Raw genomic sequence first — 21,957 nt, forward strand, 5'->3', positions numbered from 1 at the left:
CATGTCACACTGACAAGGTTTTCCCTACCATAACCTAGCGTTAGCCGGCTGGATACTGGGTGACCTAGGCCCGCCCTAGGTCGTCTAGTTATTGATTTTTAAAGGATGCGCAGCATCCCGAATCTGATTATAAGCTGCGCATCTTCAATTAGGTACCGGGCGTATCCTGAGTCATGTTATAAATTTAAGTTAGTGTCTTTGTTTTAAATTATTATTACACTTTACTACAAGAATGCAAGAATTATTAAGGTAACTAAATGCTGCAATATTTGATTGAATCTATTTGTATTGATTAAGTTCTATAACGGCTTGATTTATTGAGACTCCTTTGTTCTCTGCCTAACTCAACGGTAGACTGTTAGATATAATGCTCTTTGTACTTTACAAATGTTACTATAAAAAATAAATAAAGTGAATTCAAAAATTACAAACATTAAAAAATTTTAACATTTTATTTTTTAAAATCTAATTACAAATTCAATTACTACTGCACCATTTATACATCGGACGACATGGTGTGGGCAGGGATTCCACCCATGAACTTGTACGTGGTTGATATCCCCACCCTTTGGACGTCGGATTAGTTTTAGATTTTTCTCTCTGCATCTCTCTTCACTGACACATATAACTTGGGGATTTTCAAGGCAAGAGTACACTATTTGAGCTTGCCTGCACACTTTAGGCCTCATCATCAAGCGCACTCAAATCTACTATAAAAAAAAAATTAAAAGAACTGATCCCAATTGACTGTATTGATTTTTATAAAATTGAAAACACAGATATTGAAAAGACCCAAGAAAGTAATAAATATTTTTTTTTTCTGGAATCACCTACAGAAGCGTAGTCTGTGTAAAAGGCAGTTCATAAAAACATATCTAATTCATTAAAATTAATTTACAAATTTTAGAAATGTATTTAAAATGTATTTATACACCCCAGCAGCACTGTATAAACTCCATTCTTTCCAGCATGATGGCTGCGCGCAGCCGTTTTCAAAACAACTCAAACGAGTGGGATTCTATGAGGGAAGAGTTCAACAATTCCACTTATGATGCCCAGTACCCTGATGAGGAAACTAGGTGAGAATATACCTACGTACTCAACAGTCTTTTGCTTGCGACTTCTTTCGCTTCAAATCTCCAAAATTTATTTTTATTTTTTTTGTATTTCAATTTCTTGTGTTATATTTTTGTTATGTGTTATGAGAATCAGTCTAGTAGTTCATTCGTGAAAGAGTTATAAACACACACCTTCCAACTAGTAAACTAAAACGGTTTCCTGGCCTGGGGTATTGTAAACCCTGCAGTTTACCAGGATTGAGTCAACCTAGTTGGAGGAGAAACCTATATGACCACATTGAAAGTGTGGAAAAGTGAACTTATTAGAGGGTAAAGCGTTGGTCTTAATTATAGCCTGAAGCCTCCTCGATAAATGGTCTATCCAACACAAAAAAAAAATTCAATTCGAACCATTAGCTCCTGAGATTAGCGCGTTCAAACAAACTCTTCAGCTTCTAAATATATAATCTAGTGATTATACGTCAGGTTGTTTCATAAACCATTTGTTGCAGTGGTGGCGTACAACTGGACCACTGCCGTCTCTACATCACGAACGTGCCGCCTGTCTTGAACGAGGAGGGGCTCCGGGCCGCGTTCAGCAAGTATGGCACCCTGACAGAGGTGCATGTTAGTAAAGACCCGACTAAGAAGTACGCCCTGGTCAGGTTTGAGACTCCTGGGTAAGTTGATCTCTCTCACTCACTTTATCTCTCTCTCTCACTCACTTTATCTCTCTCTCTCACTCACTTTATCTCTCTCTCTCTCTTTGTCCATCTCTTTTTCTTCCCCTATCTTACATCCCTCATCCCAGGGCTGCATTCAGCAAGTATGGCACCCTGACAGAGGTGCATGTTAGTAAAGACCCGACTAAGAAGTACGCCCTGGTCAAGTTTGAGACTCCTGGGTAAGTTGATCTTTCTCTCTCTCTCTCTCTCTTTTTCACTATCTCTCTTGCCATTTCTCACATTCTCTCGTCATCTCTCTCTCTCTCTATCTCTTGCTATCTCTCTCTCGCCATCTCTCTCTCGCCATCTCTCTCTCTCTTTGTCCATCTCTTTTTCTTCCCATATCTTACATCCCTCATCCCAGGGCTGCGTTCAGCAAGTATGACACCCTGACAGAGGTGCATGTTAGTAAAGACCCGACTAAGAAGTACGCCCTGGTCAGGTTTGAGACTCCTGGGTAAGTTGATCTCTCTCGCTATCACTCTCTCTCTCACACACTCTCTCACTTTTTCTCTTGCCATTTCTCACATTCTCTTGTCATCTCTCACTCTCTCTCTCTTTGTCCATCACCTCTTCTTCCCATATCTTACATCCCTCATCCCAGGGCTGCTTTCAGCATGTATGACACCCTGACAGAGGTGCATGTTAGTTTACTAAAGACCCGACTAAGAAGTACGCTCTGGTCAACTTTGAGACTCCTGGGTGAGTTGATCTCTCTCGCTATCACTCTCTCTCTCTTTCTCTCTTGCCATTGCTATCTCTTGCTATCTCTCTCTCGCCATCTCTCTCTCTCTTTGTCCATCTCTTTTTCTTTCCATATCTTACATCCCTCATCCCAGGGTTGCGTTCAGCAAATATGGCACCCTGACAGAGGTGCATGTTAGTAAAGACCCGACTAAGAAGTACGCCCTGGTCAAGTTTGAGACTCCTGGGTGAGTTGATCTCTCCCGCTATCTCGGTCTCTGGGACTAGGTGCTCTTTTTCCTCCCTTCTCTTCTGTTCTTCTCTCTATCTTCTCTTCTTCTCTCGCTTCTCTTGTCTTCTTCTCTCGCTTCTCTTGTCTTCTTCTCTCTTTATCTTCTCTTCTCTCTTCTATTCTTCTCTCTTCACTTCTTCTCTATCTTCTCGTCTTCTCTGCTTTTTTCTCTTCTCTTTTCTTTAGCCCTTTTCTACCATTTTGTTTCTGCCTCCTACAACTTCTTCCCTTCTATTCTGAGCTTCACCATCTTTTCATAGTATTATAAGTTATTTAATTACCAATTCAAATAATATGTGATATATAGAAGAAACAATAGTTACATAATAAGGTGTATTGATTTTTTTTTATTGTTTCAGAGAAGCAAAGTTAGCAATGACTAAATTGAACAGGACCGAACCGCTACGACTCAACATTAATATAGCTCACAAGGTACAATTATCACTGCTACATACATACATACATATGGTCACGTCTATATCCCTTGCGGGGTAAACAGATCCAACAATCTTGAAAAGACTGAATGGCCACGTTCAGCTATTCAGTATTCAGTATTTTGATGACTGTTGGCTCTGTCTACCCCGCGGTTGATATAGACGTGATTATATGTTACGTATCGTAAACTACAATACTATCGATATAAACTCCGATCAATTCTATCAATACCATTGATAGTTTTCACCGTATCGATAGTATTAATAATAATAATATACGGGACAAATTACACTGATTGAGTTAGCCTCGAAGTAAGTTCGACACTTGTGTTACGAGATACTAACTCAACGATACTATATTTTATAATAAATACTTATATAGATAAACATCCAAGACCCAGGACAATCAGAAAAAGTTCTTTTCTCATCATGCCCTGACCGGGATTCGAACCCGGGACCTCCGGTGTCACAGACAAGCGTACTACCGCTGAGCCACAGAGGCCGTTTAAGTGTAATAGTGTTACGGCTCCCCAAATTTTGGGAGCCATTCCGGAGCGGGGAACCCAGCCGATCGTGATCGTGACGAAGTTGGACGAAGTCGGCGGCACGCTGCAGAGTCTCTTAAGAAAGTACATAACACATCGTTTGGGAGAGTCCAAAACGCCTTTTGTGAAACGCTACTTAATTGTGACGTCACACCGGAGTATTAAACTTTAGTAACGCTTCATTCAGTAGAGTATTAAGCTTCAAAAGTACCCGATACCGCCGAGCTTGCATGAAGAGAGTTATGAATGTGGATTAAGCGAAGGAAGTATGCAGAGATCGTGGCAAGTGGAAAGGGGTAGTCTCTGCCTACCCCTCCGGGAAAGAGGCGTGATTGTATGTATGTATGTATGTATAACGTTTCATCGTACATTTGTTTTGGCAACTACCTTATTAATAGAGCTATTGATGGATTGAACTTGATAAAAGTAGTATATATATATTTTTAATGTACATTTCGATCATATTATGAACTAGCTGTGTCCGCGACTCCGTCCGCGTGGAATCGTTATTATGGGCATCATTGAAGCCCTCAAGGAGGAATAATTTTCCCCGTTTTTTTTTCACCTTTACCATTTTGCTACCCGCCACACAAATACTATTTCCGACCGTAATTATTAATTATACCTACCACCATACTCAGTACACTCATCGACACACACACATCACACTCACACTGAACACTCAGCCCGACGGCCCATATGGTATAGTGTATCTATCGACATATTATGAATAGAATAGAATCTACGATTGTGTTAGTTGATAAATATAGGTAGTTAAACTAAATATAACCTAATGTGTAATACCTAACACCTAAAATGCCAAGGGAGGGGCCAAGTTACCTGTAGCACAGGTCCACCTGGACCTTTTTCAGGAACTTGGCTCTTCGCAGGATTTCAATGTCATTTAAAGATTAAACACATTATTGTTAACTAGTTAATAAGAACATTTTTGTGAAGAGCAAATAAACGTTATTATTTTATTTTTAAGATCTCGTCATCATACTTACTGTCCAACAGACGAAAGCGAAGCACCAAGAGAACAGGAATGCCGACCGGGATAGGGAACACGGGGGTAGAAAGAGCGCTAAAGCAGACACGGCCAGCGTTGGAAGCCGCGGGAGGACAAGGTGAGTAAGGGGAATTTAAGTTAAATAAATAAATATATACGGGACAAATTACACTGATTGAGTTAGCCTCGAAGTAAGTTCGAAACTTGTGTTACGAGATACTAACTCAACGATACTATATTTTATAATATATACTTATATAGATAAACATCCAAGACCCAGGCCAATCAGAAAAAGTTCTTTTCTCATCATGCCTTGACCGGGATTCGAACCCGGTCAAGGCATGAAGTTGAATCAAAATGGAGACAGAGAAAAGATATATTTATTACAGCCAGAAACGGCGACATGTTTGAAAGAATTAAATATCTATTAAATCGGAAAACGGATATCATTTTCATGGATATCGTAAAAGGCGACTAAGGGATTAGCTTATAATCTTGGGATTCACCATATATGCGATGGACTAGCAAAACTTGGGATTCCTCTTTTAGGCGATGGACTAGCAATTTGTCACTGTTTGAATATCAATTTTATCATTAAGCCAAACAGCTGAACGTGGCTTATTGATCTTTTCGAGAGGGTTGGCTCTGTCTACCCCACAGGGGACTTAGACGTGATTATATGTATGTACTGTAAGAAAAAAAAGTATAAAATTTCGCGGCGTTTCTTTAATGTGAACCGACACTTACTTGACCTATACATAGCGTAAAATTCTTTATTTGTAAATGTAGCGGGAGCGACGTTTCGGAACAATCTGAAAATAAGAGGACCGGATCACGTTTTTTTAGTTACCTTAATAATTCTTTGAATAGAATAGATTTATTTTCAAAATTGGACACAATGTATCACTTATTGACGTCACATCACTTAAATCTAATTATAACTACTTCCGCTTCCAAAGCAAAGTGTAGAAGAAGCAGCGGAACACACTACAGTGCAGCATTTTCACCGGATGTCAATTTACGAATATAGATCTCTTAAATCTAATCGCGGACGAATGCACATTGTCTATATTAAAAAACATGAATGAATGTAATACTAATTATTTCAATACTAATATTTCGTCAAATGAATAAAAATAAAATTAAGATATGCATTCTTGTAGTAAAACTATAATAAAATGTTTTAACAAAGACACTGGTATAAATTTATAAATGAGTATACGCCCGGTACCTAATTGAAGATGCGCAGCTTACAATCAGATTCGGGATGCTGCGCATCCTATAAAAATCAATAACTAGACGACCTAGGGCGGGCTCAGGTCACCCAGCATCCAGCCGGGCAACGCTAGGTTACGGTATGGAAAACTTTGTGATTATTTTGTGATTTTTTGAGTGAATTAAGAGTAAAGTAATATGTATTAAAGTGTAGATTACTTTAAAAAAAAAATTATGAACAGTGTTTCAAGAAATGAATGGCCACGAGCAGCTGTAATGGGTAATGATTATATTTTTATTCAAATAATTGAAATTAAAACAGTGACAGGTTGCTAACTCATCACCTGCAAGAATAATCCCAAGTTTATTACACTTTCCCTTAGTCCCCTTTTACGACATTCATGGTAGTGTTGGAAACCACACGGCTTGGGGGGATAATGAAAAATCAATATGTAATGGCGTCAGCCGTGTGGTACTTGGTACTTTTATAAAATTGGAACACTCCCTCTCTTTCCCATGGATGTTGGAACCAATGGAAAGGGTATAAACTTACTGTTTAAATTCATATTATATTTTAGTCTCTATTCCATCATAAGCAATTTAACTGAACGTGGCCTTTCAGTATTTGCAAGACTGTTAGCTCTGTCTACCCCGTAAGGGAGAAGACGTGATAATATGTAAGTACGTGTGGTAGTTATCTATTGCATGAATAAATATCTTATTACAGGCAGTGATAAACCTATCAACAAAAGTATTGTTACAATCTTGGTTATGTATAATAAACAGTGTTTTATTTCGTCACACGACAATACCCTTGTTTATTTTGATATTTATGAGCCAACTTGCGGTTTTATCAGGTAGGTCCGGCCGGTGGTTTTAACTTTGTACCTAAATATAATGTGTATTGATTTTTTTATTCAATAATATTCTTTCTACTTACGTTTTGTACAAAGAAAATCTTACGATTTGATTCCTTGGCTGTATACTAGCAGATTCATTTGCATATATTTTTTTTAAATAACACCGCTAACGACCAATCGCAATAAGCGCTTTTGCCTTCAGGCAAATGTCATTCGTATCTCAGTTTTCATTGGCTCATAACCGTAGAATTTTGGCCAATGACAATTTAATATATTATTTCGCGCCTTTTGATTGCTTGATGTTTCGTTTCGTTCACAAATGTAAGCAAAATCGCAAAAGTGAAAAGTTGACGAAGCTAACCGTTTTATTCAAGATATTGTGTTTTGTAGAATTTATTATATAAAAACTGTAAAATATAAGTTATCAAGTGTTTACATAAGGTTTTTGACTAGAAATCATTGTTTTCTTCTGTTAAATAAGTGCCTTTTCATTCACAATGGATGGCGACGCCATGATTTTGAACAAATATTTTTCCTCGATGCAACGAAGTGAAAAGTAAGCATAATTTCAACAACCTTTGCAAAAATTGATGCCTTTGTTCTTCTACATATTTTATTTTAGTTTACAAAATATTTGTGATGCATGTTGCTCGTAGCATACTTACCTTGTAAAAGTTAAATTGGACATTTTTCAAAGTTGAACGAGAAATGAGGCCGAATTCTTTTGCTTCTACCTCTACCTATAACTGGAGAATTTTTGTAATTATCTTTTTTGATGTGGGTACTTAAAAGTAGTTAGGTATGTACTCAAAATTGTTTTTGCTTTTATAATAATTAAAAAAAAAACAATGTTAAGACTGGATTTTTAGTTAGGACTTCCGTGTACTGTTTCTTACTAGAGCCATCTGATAAATTTTCTCATTGGAAAGGTAGGCCTTTAACTGGTATGATACAAGCAGGGGCTTGTATTAAATGTTAATTAAATTAAAAGTTATCATGTTACGAACATACATATATCACATTTTTAACTAGACAGAGCCAATAAACTAATATTATTCACATAAGTAAGAGATGATGAATCATTCTGCCATTTGATTTCTGATGAAGAAAAAATGTAGGTATATCTACCATTAAAATTTTAATGTATTTTTTTATTTTGCTTCAGGAAAAACATTGACTTGTCCAATGGGGATAATGACATGGAGGACGAAATTGGTGGAAACGAATTTGTAAGTTGTTGTAATGTTTTTTTCTTTTATTTGTAAAGAAAGTGCAAGTTCCTTTATTCAGTCATTGGTTTGTAGGGACAACTGCTGGATTAGCTGTAGGCAATCTTATATTGATATTTATGTCATCCTACTAATATGATCAATGTGAAATTTGTAAGGATGGTGTACCTATTTTTGTTACACGTTCAGGCAAAAACTACTGAATGGATTTTTCTGAAACTTTGCAGTTATTATATAGATGTATGGCTATGTCCTTGGCCAACACACTCTTTGAACTCGCTAAATTAAGCGTGTATTTGTTTTTATTTTATTAACAAAAAAGAATGAGATCTTATCTCTCTAAGAGCTTGTATGAGGAGAGTTGTGAATGTGGATGAAACGAAATAACTATGCAGAGATTGTGGTTAGTGGGAAAATGCAGTTTCTTACTACCCCATCAGAAAAGAGGCGTGATTTTATGTATGTATGTAATTTGTTCCAATTCTTTTTTTTGGGAAATCCCCCAAGTCTGAAATCTTTCACACAACTTATACAAATTTTTGCAACAAAAATTTCTGCCGGAATGCAGGAACTGGCTCCCATGGACCCGGATTTAGAGCTGGAACTGGAGCAGATTAAGCTCAAACAGCTGGAGCTGCAGGAGGAGCAGGTGCGATGCAAACAAAGGCTGTTGTTGTTGAAGACAAGCAAGAGAGCCGTGAGTATTATTGAATAGGAATCATGTAACTGATACAATGTGAAAGTAAAATTGTTTGTCTATCTGTCTGTTATGCTTTCACATCTAAATCACTGAACCGATTTGGATGAAATGGATCTTAATAGTATTGTGATAAAAATATTAGTACATACAAACAAAGGATGTTGTTGTTAAAGCCGAGCAAGGGAGTCGTGGGTATTATTGAGTAGACCAAGTCATGGAATCGTGTAACTATTTTATGATGCGAAAGTAAAATTGTTTGTTTGTCAGTATGTTACGCCTTCAAGTCTAAACCACTGAACCGATATTGATGTTGCCACAGTTTTAAACACTTATATTCTTCATGGGAAGAAAAGTAGCTGACAATCACTATTCACCTGATACCGCATTACAACCTTTTTTTTCCTCTTTTTTTTTTTCAGAGCAACTTGAACTCGTCTATCAATAGATGTATACTGCCTGATGGTAGGATTGTCGTGCGCAATATCAGCGAGAGGTGAGTTCTTGACGTTTCATACATGCTTTACAGGGTAGGCAGAGTCTAAACACGCGGATGCTACGTTCAGATGAATGGTTTATGGACAAAATTGAGATATCGTCGGGGATAGTGCAAATCCGCGAATCTACCATACGTAAAAGGTGCGTATCTGCAATAGATCCAGTTTTACAGGGGAAGGTTAAAACTTAATAACTTTGTTAATTCAATTAATTTTAAGCTCATTTTTACACAAAAAGTAATTAGTAATGTGTTCTATCTTTTGGTAGAAAATATATCAATTTAAGTAAGTAATTAAGGCCCTACGACAATTACGCGGATTTGCTTTGACCATAAACTTATAACAATGGAACTGATGGGGAATGTACGCGGTTTTGATATGAAACAAATATCATTATTTTAACAAAAATATTATTCAATGTAGAAAATAAAACTATACAAAATTATTGAAAAATCTTTGCCTCTTATAAAAGTTACATAAAATGAATAAATGTTAAATAAATGTAACAAAATCAACATAAACTTTTGTCTTAAATCTCTTTGAATTACTCTTATAAACATCAAACATATAATTAAATCTTATATTTATTCAGAGGACAATCAGCCTTTTAAGTAATTTCAATTGGAAAACTTCGGAATATCAGAAATCTTAAATATATTAATGAAATAAAATTATACTACAATCAAACAGTCTTAGTGCTTAAAATTACGTACTTAAAAATAATTATAGGCACTAGTAGGTAATAATTAAAATCAAATAATAAAAATCAACAAAGTAACTAAGCAAAAAGATATAATTTCTAACAAAAAAAGAATAACCAAATTGTTCATTTATAAGGTGTAAACAGTTATAGATTACTATTAATTAATAAGAGGCAGGTACGAATTAGGTATTTCTGTATGGCAAGTTGTCATAGAATTCATGGCAATGTGAAGGTATAACACTTTTTAATTGTTGTAAATTGTTGGAAATTCATACTTTGATTTGGATATTGGCAACCTATCAGCAAAGAGCTGTGGTGGTATAAATGGCTCCATTCTTTTTGGCCTTTGTGGTAACAGTTGAAACTCGTCATTGTAGTTAAGCTTGTATTCAATTGTACCATTGGGATTGTATTTTAGTACTCTGATATCAACCACACATTTCGAACCAACCCCTCTCCCAGGGCGAATTGTATCATAAATAAAGTTATTTTTAATCTTTAAAGAATGTATATGGAGATGGATTCAGTCAAATTTCTTTGGTAATCGAAGAGTACTGACTAGGCAAAATATTTCACCATTTTTTAATTTTCTTTCAATTATTAAGTGAACTGAATCCATCTCCACCTGAGCGTCACCTTTTTCTAAAAATTTTTGTGTAGTCACAATATTTTTCCATCGCCAGTAGCAGGAGAGCGTTAGAAACCACAACATTTCTATTTTGTGATGTGCATCCATCACTAAAAATAACTACGTCTTTTGGGCAGTCTTCTATAATTTTCTTTAAATAATCAATATAAAAAGAAGCATAAGTTGAAGTTTTTAAATCAGTAGTGGTCTCATCAAACCAATAATACATTAGTGCCCAGATTGTTGCACAATTTAAATACCTACTGTAGTGTATTTTGAAAAAAAATATTACATACCTATTAAGAGGGGTTGGAATGGTAAAAAGAACTAAACTTGGATTATATAGGTACCAATTTTAATTTAAAATATACGAAAAAAAAACATTATATGTACAATTACCTGATGTTGGCAATGATAATTTTTAAGTAAATACAGTTTTATTGCAAAATTAAACAACATTTGTGCCGTGTGGTTCCCGGCACCAAAACAAAATAGGACCACTCCATCTCTTTCTCATGGATGTCGTAAAAGACGACTAAGGGATAGGCTTACAAACATGGAATTCTTAGTAAGGCGATGGGCTAGCAACCTGTCACTATTTGAATTTCAATTCTATCATTAAGCCAAATAGCTGAACGTGGCCATTCAGTTTTTTCAAGCCTGTTGGCTCTGTCTACCCCGCAAGGGATATAGACATGACCATATGTATGTATCATATATCATCTATTAATCACATACGCGGTGTTGACACTTGCTCGCGAAAGATACGCAGTGTTGTTATTTGGCGATTTCTGACTTCCGGCTGGACGAAATGAACTCGTTTCAAGTCGGTGGCAGCCTATCAAGATTTTGCGTGAATTGCCCACGAAAACTTAAAATGGCTACATTTGTCATATACGCGGAATTATCCAATGCTAGTTACGCGGATTTGAACTATCCCCGACGATATATATAGTGACAGGTTGCTAGCTCAATGCCTAAAAGAAGAATGTCAAGTTTTGTATAATCCTGACGCTTTTAGGGACTTAGACTTATTTTGATGTAGGTATGTACTGTATTTAAAATAGTGTAAATTGAATGTTGATATTTATTTTTAATGAATTATTATTTTTTTATGTAAGACGGATGGGAAAGGTTGTGGCCTGGTAAGTTAAATAATGCTTTTAATCATCACTGGAATCCGATCTTAATGCTTTGTTAGCTTTCCCAAAAAATATTTTTAAAACCATTAAATTGTATGTGGGTTTCAGTTTCATAAAAAAAAAATAGAAATTTGGATGACTAGAACATAGTTTTATCTACGTAGGTATTTAATAACTTTTTGACACGATAATTTGCATTCGTAATTTAAAATTTGAAAATATTTCTCGTTCCCCAGGAACTTGGAGTCTCGTGATGGCGACACTAGCTTCGGCGCAGGAGCTGGTGATTCGGTGAGTTTATTATTGTATTTTTTTTTACGGATTATAGTCTCTGGTGATGGTTGGATGGACTTGCGATCGATGTGCGAAGTTAGGAAAAAATATTGACTTATGAAAATGGGCATTATTTGACCTTACCCGTATCATGTTAGACCAGATGTTTCAATGTTGTTTTATTATCGGACAGACAGAACGACACTTCTGTTTTGCTCGTTTTACTTAATTACTTCCTTAATCTACTTTTCTAACATTTCCTTAGAAAACACAGAAGAGGCAGAGGTATGACTATTAGAATGTTTGTTATAAATAAGTCATATTAAAATCTTTTTGTCTGTGGCTTAGCACAATTTTACTGAAAAGGAATGGTATTATCTGGACTTAATATTGTTTTATTTAGGAATTTCAAAATTCAAAATTAAAAAAAATTAATGCGTCGACCAATTTAGAATGAGTGCACATTAACTTTTTTAGTTCTAGTAATTATTATTGCTTGATTTATCACTTGTTGAAATTTTATAATACAATCGTTACGTCTTAGTGTAATTGTTATTGCATGTTCGCTTGTGGCTGCAGCAAGAGACTTCTAGAATCGTCATCATTTTGCCCATCATTCATCACGGGGTTGCCAGGCAAAAACAAGACCTGAATCCGGTAACATTTGGCCATAACTGGCAGCCCTTATATTAACGACGTCATCTGATACCGAAATGTTCTTCGGCAGAATGAAAGAGATACCTTATGCTCCTGCAAAACCAAGCTCAAGTCCTGGGACGAAGCTTCCGAGGGGAGCTCCACTCCGTCCACTTGCGTTCTCTGTTCAGAAGATAGCCAGAAAGATCAAACATACAAGGAGACCGCAGATAAGTCGAAAAGCAGACTATCGAAATACACCAGCAAAAAGTCTGAGTATTCCACCAATTTTGCTGAAAGCAAAGCCACTGTTACTAGCGTTAAATCCATCGATGTTTGCAAAAGATCAAATTATACTAGCAAATTCGCGGACACAGTTAGTAAACAATCTGAGTGTACTAATAAGAAATTTGAAGATAATAAGTTAGTAGGAAATAGAAGTGAGGTTACATATGACATGTTGTACGGTGACTTTTATAGCGACGACAATGAAGAGGTAGATGAAACAAATAGGCTTATTCAGTTGAGGAATTCTGATTATATGGATATTGTGGAGGACGCTTTGAAAATAGTCATAGCTTTAGCTGGTTATCCTAAGGCGAAAATGCGTTTGCGACAAATGGAAATGTTTCAACGGTGCCTCACTGATGTCATTGACATGCAGCTGAAGGCCGGTCTTCTAAAGAAGGTTCCAGTATTTCTGGATTACTATTTAAACAGAGGTGCTATTGTCTGTGTTTGTAAAGATGTAGATACTAGGAATTGGATGGTGCGAGTGAACCCCGGTTTGCAAGAGCGTATGTGTACGAATTTGATTCTGCTGAAAGCTAAAGTGAAAAGATTGTGTTTGGGTATTTTGAAAATTCCCATGTCTTGTTGGCCGGCAACGGCGAGAGATGCTTTCAAATTGTTGCAGTACTTCAATCCGACATTGAAAACGAATTTGTGGAAGATATACTCCCAAAAGTTGAGTGAGAATGTCGAAACAACCTCTTTTCTTATAGACAGGGTTTCTGGTGAAATTATTCGCGGGCCAAACTTTAAGAATGTCATTGACTATGGACAGATGGACTTTGAATTGACAGGTTATACAGAGATATATTATGAATGTTTATTATCTGATATTGACGAAGATCTGTCAAGCGTAGCGTCTCGTGTTAAATTGTTAGAGGAAATCAAATCGGCCGAAAACACGCCGAGGATGTTGTCTGATGCAAGTTTGAAAGATAAAGAAAGTCAAGTGTTTGAGAAAGAACAGAAGTGTATAGAAATTGTTGAGAAACAGGACGACGAGCCGGAAGAATATGGAGAAGAGCCAGTTGTTGATTTGCCTGATGATGATGTAAAACATGAACTTGAAAGCTCTCTACAAAAAGATGTATTAAAAAAACTCAAAGATGTCAAATACATTGGCGATAGAAATGAAGTGATCGTGTGGTCAGATGAAACTAATGTTTACAATAGTGATCAGGAATACGAGAAAGACAAAATTGAGGAAAGCAGCACCAATATTGAAGAAGTGAATGATGTGTCCCATTGCGCAGCTGTGTCTGATAAGACTGAATCGTTTATTGAAAGCAATGACAATTTAATCAGTAGAAATAGTAACTTGAACATCGATAGTAATAGGGGAATCGCTTATCATAGACGCACTAACTATCTCCATGTTGAAAACGACCTTAAGGTAGCTATCACTCTGGAAGGGTACCCACAAAATAAATTAGAGGGTACGCATATTAGAAGACTCAAACATTTGTTCAAAGAGTATTTGCACAAAGATATGAAACAACAGCGTTTCACTGATCTTATAATTCCGAAATTCCAAGACGTTTACCTATCTAACGGTGCTGTGATTTACGTATGTGATAGTTTAGAAACTAAAGACTATTTGACTGAGGTTTTGCCAAGGTTTATACATTCCACCGGTTTGAAACTCACTTTTAGGGATATAAGAAATTTGGTTAGGTATACTAGAATAGTCATGCGTTTGCCGAAAGAGAAAGCCCACGTGGAGTCTATGGAAATCTTGCTTAAACTGAAAGAGATGTATCCAGGTTTAAAACCAGACTGCTGGAAATATTACTCTGACGTGGCCGGGAAGCAAAAGCGACAATTCGGTGTTGATCGCGAGTCATTGGAAGTTATAAAGAGTCCAGATTTCGATCCTGTTTTTGAAGGAGAAAAATTGTCTTTTAGAATTATCGATAGACAAAAACGCGATGTAAGTTTTGAGGAAAGCAACAAAGATCGCGCGCCAGAGTCGGATAACCAGTGGAAAGAATTATTCAAAAAAATGTATGTACCACTAAATCCCGAAATAACTAACGCACCGCTGACTCGCATAAGAACTAGTCATTATTCAGATTTAATAGCGGACGATTTAAAACTTTATGTAGGACCGTCTAATTATCCAGAGGCGAGGGTAGATGATGTACTTTTCCGTACTATTAAGAGAAGTTTGGAAGACATTGTCTTTGAATTACCTGAGGAGCAGATACCGAAATTCCACGATATGTATTTGTTTGACGGTGTAATTTTCATTATTTGCCAGGACAAAGCTTCCAGACAATGGCTGGAACAAAATCTAGTTACAGTTAACAAAAAGTTGCATACCAATTTGAAAGCGACAGAATTCAGAGGCGCTGTCGGTATTATAAGTATGGTTGTAAAAACAGACAAAGATACTGATGAAGTGATAGATTTACTGCAGAAACAAAATCCCAGATTGAGAACAAAGTATTGGAGGAAAATAAGTACGGTTCGAACGAAAACCAAATTAGATGCGGTCCTACAGATTGATAAGTTGTCCGCTCAGGTTATAACAAGTCAAAGTTTCAATAAATACATAGATTCGAGCGTCGTAGAGTTCAAACTGGGGCATTTACAATCTCTGATGAAACCTAAATCTAGTTTGGAGGAGTTGACTAAAACGTACGCGAAAAAACAGAGCAAAGAGAAAGTTCTAAACGAGAATGATGGTTTCAAAACTCATTGGACTGAAGATCAGGTAATTGATAAAGTAACCAGTTGTGAAGAGACATATCTTATGGACAAATGTGATATAGATCCTGTGATAATAGACAAAGAATCTCCTAAGAGTAACGAAACTGTTTTACCCGACAAACAAACTTGTAAAGTTTTTCTAAAAATACCAATGAATATATTGCCGGAGACTGAGGATGATTTGAATATTATTTTCGATTTGTTGGAAGATAAGAATCCCGGTTTGAATACGGAATTGTGGGAGGTGTATACGGACGGCGCGTATCCTTCGAATGGACGATTCACTATAATAATGGATAAACAGTCGATTTCAGTTATTAATGGGAAACAGTTTGACTCGACTATAGGAGGCGAGAGACTAAAGTTCTTGTTTTAATTTTAGGTTTTGACTTTGAATTTTTTATGGCAACATATTATCTCTATTTTATGTAATGTCGTTTGATTAGCAAACTAATTACATTTTTATTATGTATGCGAATCGGTAATTTTACTGTACTGTTATAACGCGTGCTGTTCTTAGTTATACTAAGCTAGGTTATTCATATGTTCTATACGTTATGTTGACAAAACACTACAATAGGCTAGTTGACTGTTTTTCCAAGTCTGTCCTTAAATCGTTCATATTTGTTATTTTTGACAAAAAAAATACCAATAATGTGCAAAAAAGAAAGAAGCAGAAGAAGATACTTAAAAAAAATCGTTGATTAATGTCGACTTTTCGTTAGATTTCATTTTATACCTCTTTGTAGGTAAAAAAGACAATTTGAATGGTTTAAACCGATTTTATTTTTATGGTTTATATGAAACAAAATTTTCTGTTCCTATATTAGAAATAAATATTTTCTGACTTATAATCCAGTGCCCCACCACTAAGCATTTATTGTTGTTAGTTTTTAATTGTTTACATAAGTTTTTAGGGTAAGTATTTTTTTATGTGCCAGTGTTATGTGTTAATTTGTATTAGTCGTATTTTTATTAATTTAATGTGTAATTTTTAATTATTTTCATTAAATTTATGTAATTCTTTAGTTTTTGTTTGATTTTTAATAAGTATGACTAAGAAAGTTTGTTAAACAAACGGACGTATTTTTTATACCAAAATAAAATAATGTTGAGTCTAGATTGTTTTATGATATTTCAAGAATTTTCTTAACAAAGTAACGTGTACGAGTATGTGTAGTATGACGGAAGAGACGTTATTACCGTTTGCTCAGTTTCAATTCACTTTTAAAACATTGAAACCGTACCACCAACTTAACTAAGTAAATCGATTCTATCAAAAAAAAAAACAGGTTAGCGCCGATCGAAAGCCGGCACGCGTTGATACATCCCTCACTCCGCCCGCGTCTCTCAACTACCAGTCGCTTGATCGTGAGCAAACAAATAATTCACGTTGCGCGTCATAGTAATTGAAAAGTTTTTAATTAACGATTAACTGAGTGTAGTACCTTATTATATCTACCTAAATATATTGCATTCACACGGAGTTATTCGGCCGATTACGAGTATCAAAACACCCGCCGAGTACGCCGAGTACCGAGTATCAACCGAGTACCTACTCGGCCCATCTCTACTAGTTATGTAATAAATGATACTCGCATAAATGGATATGAAAAAATGGCAACATTGATACTGTTATTTAGTTGATGCAGGAAAAATAAAATACCTCTGCCTCTTTCATGAAATACAGACTGTTTTAAATTATACCAAACGATTTTGGTTCAAATTCTGCCCATATCGATCTGCTAAAATTCATTCATATTTACTATTTTTATGTATTTTTGTAAGTGCAGTTCATGTGAATCTGATCCTCCGAACGATGTAGGTGTATATTTTTATAAAACAAGGATTATAAACAGGGTATTATTAAAAATGCCGTCTGGTCCCCGGCACCAATAATAAAAAAGAATAGGACCACTCCTTACCCATGGATGTCGTAAAGGTATATATAAGCTTATAAACTTCTTGGGATTCTTCTTTAAGGCTTTGGGCTAGCAACCTGTCAATATTTGATACCAATTCTATCATCAAACCAAAAAGCTGAACATAGGCCATGTTCAGCTTTTTGGTCATCAGTCATTTCAAGACTGTTGGCTCTGTCTACCTCGTAAGGGATATAGACGTGACTATATGTATGTATGTACATATGTATTATAAAAATTTACACCTACATTTGCATACACTAGTTAATATAGTACTTCATTCTTTTAGTTGTTGCTTAATCGCTAACGCTTATAAGCATGTAAGACCCTTACTACTTTGTTGTTACATATATTTTTAAACTGACACACAATTTTCAACCGGTCAAGATGAAAATCCTTGACCTTCCTTCTGAATTTTTATCACTAACTGAGAACTGATGAACTCTCATCTTATTATATTAATTCCTATAAAATATTACCAATTTTTTAAAAAAGTAAAATTTTTTTGAATGGTGCGAAAATATTTGAGCCTATCAGAGTGCGCCATTTGAAACCACAACTGGCCGGTATTCTGAGCGAGATAGGAGGAGACAATTTGATTTTGGAATTTAAGTTTACTGCTTACTTGTAATAAGGTCGATATTTTACTGAGTTTTAATGTTGAGTGCTTTTTATATAATGTGGACATGAAATCACCGTAGCTATCTTTATGCAAATAGTTAATTGGAATGCTATTTTTGAAAACGCATCATTGTGTGGCATGTACGCTTCAAGCGCGATGTAACCGGGCCAGTAGCATTGTGCAATCGAAATTGGAATTGCGAAATTTCAAAACTGAACCCGCATGTAAAACTGGCCGGCGGCATTGGTTGTTCGAAATTGGAATTGCGCAAATTTAAAACAAAATGGCAAACATTGGACGCAGCTAAAAATTCCCGCGCTACAGCGCGTGGCATCGCGTGCTTGCGTCTCGTGCGGTGCGGACGCGGACTCGTTTTGTTCGCGTTGCGGCGTCACGCCGTACTGTTCAGCGCGATGCCAGCGCCGCGATTGGACAGCTAGGCACCAAGCGGTGTGCCACAATTTGGCCAAGTGAGTATTGAGTCTCGTTATTGTTTATTTGTGTGTCTTGTGACTAAAGGTGGGCTTGTAAACTTGGCATTCTTCTTTTAGGCGTAGGCTTAGCAACCTGTCACTTTTTGTATCACAATTCTATCTTAAAACCAAATAGCTGAACGTGGCCTATCAGTTTTTTCAAGACTGTTGGCTCTGTCTACCCCGCAAGGGATGTGGACGTGATTATATGTATGTGACTAAAGGTATTGTCTGCCCGTAAGGTATAAAGACGTGAAAATTAGGCGTCGTGTATGTCGTCCCTGCAAAGGTTGCGAATGTCATACGGGAATAATTTCGCGTGAAGACCTGACTTACCCAATTCAGGATCTTGGGCATAGGCCGTGACGCCACGTTCCAAAAATCAAAATAGTCCAATCATAATAAATATAATTATATTTTCTTTGCAACTAGAAAAACAGTTCTTTATTTTTATGGAGCATCTAAAAAAAGGTATTTTATCAAAATGCTAGTTCAGTAAAAACAAAATCCTTTAAATCAGGTTGGCGACTGGACGAGAGCACGGACGAGATCACCAAGAAGAAACTGATACGGCGGAGCCTTCGTAAGTATCACAGTTATTTCAACAAAACCATTTTTTAATTAATAGCGTACCAAATAAGCCACTGAAATAGAATAGAATAGATTTATTTTCAAAATTGGATACAAGGTATCACTTATTGACGTCACATCACTTAAATCTAATTATAACTACTACCGCTTCCAAAGCGCATGTGTAGAAGAAGCGGCGGAACAAACTACATTGCAGCATTTTTACCGGACGTCAATTTACAAATATAGATCTTTTAAATCTAAATCGTGGACGAATGCACATTGTCTACATTAAAAAATATGAATGAATGACAAATAGACGTGATTATATGTATGTATGTTAGGTACGGTCGCGTTCATAATTGCAGTCATAGTTCGCAAAACTTTATAGCTTGCACCGCTGCTATCACTCACACATTCACACAAATAACCCAATAAACAACAAGTTGGGTAACCCGCCATCAAGAAGAGGGTAGTGAAAAAAAAAAGTCGTCCGCTAATCAACACAGCGACACGCCACACAGCGGAGATCCATGGTGGAACAGTACGAAAATAATGGCTTCATGCCGACCAGAATATTTGCGGAACAGCTCGACACATCAGTTTACTACGGTTACTGTTTTATGTTTGCATCGTGAGGGACTACACCACAGACAGCCAGCAAGAAAGCCGTATTTATCAGAAATAAATAAGCAAAAACGTTTAGAATTTGCTCGGCAGTATTTGGATTTTGACTGGAAAAAAGCGATATTTACGGACGAAAAGTTCGTTTATTTTCTGTCATCACAACACGGTAGACTTCATTTATTTATGGCGAAGAAATGCAACTCGGTATGAAGAAAAAAATATTGTGCCAAATATGGAGTCTGGACACATCTCTGTAAATATGTGGGGCTGGATGAGTGCTGCTGGACCTGGGGAACAGGTGTGGATAGCAGGACGCGCTACAGCTGCTCATTATGTGCAAGTGCTGGAAGAAACCATGTTACCAACTGTGCGGTGTATTTATCCGATTGATGATATGCCAACAATATCATTTGTGCAAGACAACTGCCCTGTGCATCGAGTCCATATAGTGCGTGAAAGGTTCTGCCAATTTATATTAAAAGTACTAATTACTTAGATAGTATTTTAAGGACAGCTTCAATATCTTTTCTTTATGAAAACGAATAATTAAGCTGTAACCTTAATAACAGGAGATAAGTGGATGATACAATTAGTGTAATAAACTATATATGTATAGCTTTATATAATCATCAATATGTAAATAAAACTATAGGTAAACTGTTTTAATAAAATTTACTAATTTTAATTATTGAATGTTTTATTTTGCTCCCTCTTGTTTAATATATCTTGCTGATTTCCGTGTTTGAAAACACGGGTATTGTAATTCTTAGATATCAGTTAGTTGGTTAGTCAGTCAGTTACTTAGTTCAAATGGCACCTTGAAACATTAAAAATTGTCATCGTCAATAACACTAAAATAGACAAAAAAATCCTTGAATAACTTCGGAATCCAAGTAACGCTAGTAACTAGAACAAGCGAGTGTGAGCAAGCGAGATTATCTAATATATCTTAGATCTCACTTGCTCACACGAAGTAATAAAATTGGTACCCAATAACTTTCAAAGGAACCACTACCTATGTTAGGGTCGAGTGCAGACAAACTTTCAACCTTATTAAAATGACATAAGTCTGGCAGGCTTCCCTCTATAGGCAAATCTTATGCAAATAATGAGAGACGACGATATTTCGATCGACAATTATCGGGCCCAGTTCGGCCATCGTTGATTACCGTCTCTTTCTGTTCTGTTATGTTATATGTCATAGAATAATAAACTCTTTTACTTAGTAATCATTGGTATTAAAGACCGTATTCATTTGAAGGAATATTTATTCTTTTAAATATGCATGTGTGTGTGTATCTAGTGGAACCACAGTGCACGCTATTTTAACCCGTAAGAATTTTAAAACTATGACTGCAGATATGAACGCGATCGTACATAACTTTTATGTAGGTAGCTGAAGATCCAGAATAAAACTTAGGCCACTTTTTATCCCGGAGTTCTTGCAGGTTTGATTCCACACGGACGAAGTCGCGGGCGGTCTCGAGTAAACTATATATCCGTCTTAAAATCTATACTACTTGAGGCCTCCAGTGATCTATACTACTAGTAGACGCCGCTCGCGACTTCGTCTGCGTGGTAACCCTATCATAATTCAAATCCAATCCGCGGGAACTTCGGGATAAAAAGTAGCCTATATGTTATTCTGGGTCTTCAGCTACCTACATACCAAGTTTCATCGCAATCGGTTCAGTAGTTTCTGCGTGAAAGAGTAACAAACATCCATACTAGTGATGTAACGGATATTCGCATTCGCATTCGCATTCGCGAATATCCGCATATTTTTCAATATTCGCATTCGCATTCGCATTCGCGAAAATTATGCGAATATTTAGCGAATGTTTTTAATAACCAAAAAGGAAATTATTATATGCATGCATATGAAATAATAATACAATAGATTACACTTACTTAGATTTTTTTCGTATAAATCATACTTCTACATTCTAAATTAAAGTCTCATTTATGAAAAAAACTAGCGACCCGCCCCGGCTTCGCACGGGTGCAAAATTCGGAAAAAATCAATATGTTTATATATCAAAACCCTATTATTATTAACCCTGAAAATAACAGTAGATATTTCTCCATTATTTAATAGATGTTATTATACATA

General features: G+C 36.2%; 1 protein-coding gene across 3 annotated transcripts in view; it reads left to right on the forward strand.

The window, feature by feature from the left end:
* Positions 1-21,957, forward strand: part of LOC106139600 (uncharacterized) — a 40,035-nt gene that overhangs the window by 358 nt on the left and 17,720 nt on the right. Inside the window, exons 2-11 of one of the 3 annotated variants that reach the window (XM_060952310.1) lie at positions 969-1,079; positions 1,571-1,738; positions 3,119-3,191; positions 4,756-4,865; positions 7,988-8,051; positions 8,620-8,748; positions 9,171-9,244; positions 11,955-12,009; positions 18,478-18,644; positions 19,168-19,230. In XM_060952310.1, the coding sequence (XP_060808293.1) occupies positions 970-1,079; positions 1,571-1,738; positions 3,119-3,191; positions 4,756-4,865; positions 7,988-8,051; positions 8,620-8,748; positions 9,171-9,244; positions 11,955-12,009; positions 18,478-18,644; positions 19,168-19,230 (1,013 nt within the window). In that variant the 5' untranslated portion in view covers position 969. Of the gene's footprint in view, positions 1-968; positions 1,080-1,570; positions 1,739-3,118; positions 3,192-4,755; positions 4,866-7,987; positions 8,052-8,619; positions 8,749-9,170; positions 9,245-11,954; positions 12,010-12,718; positions 16,583-18,477; positions 18,645-19,167; positions 19,231-21,957 lie in introns of those variants that run through there. The other 2 variants (XM_060952311.1, XM_060952309.1) reach the window with 2 other exon arrangements.

The sequence above is a fragment of the Amyelois transitella genome, chromosome 28 (assembly GCF_032362555.1).
Source record: "Amyelois transitella isolate CPQ chromosome 28, ilAmyTran1.1, whole genome shotgun sequence".
Classification (NCBI taxonomy): Eukaryota; Metazoa; Arthropoda; class Insecta; order Lepidoptera; family Pyralidae; genus Amyelois; species Amyelois transitella.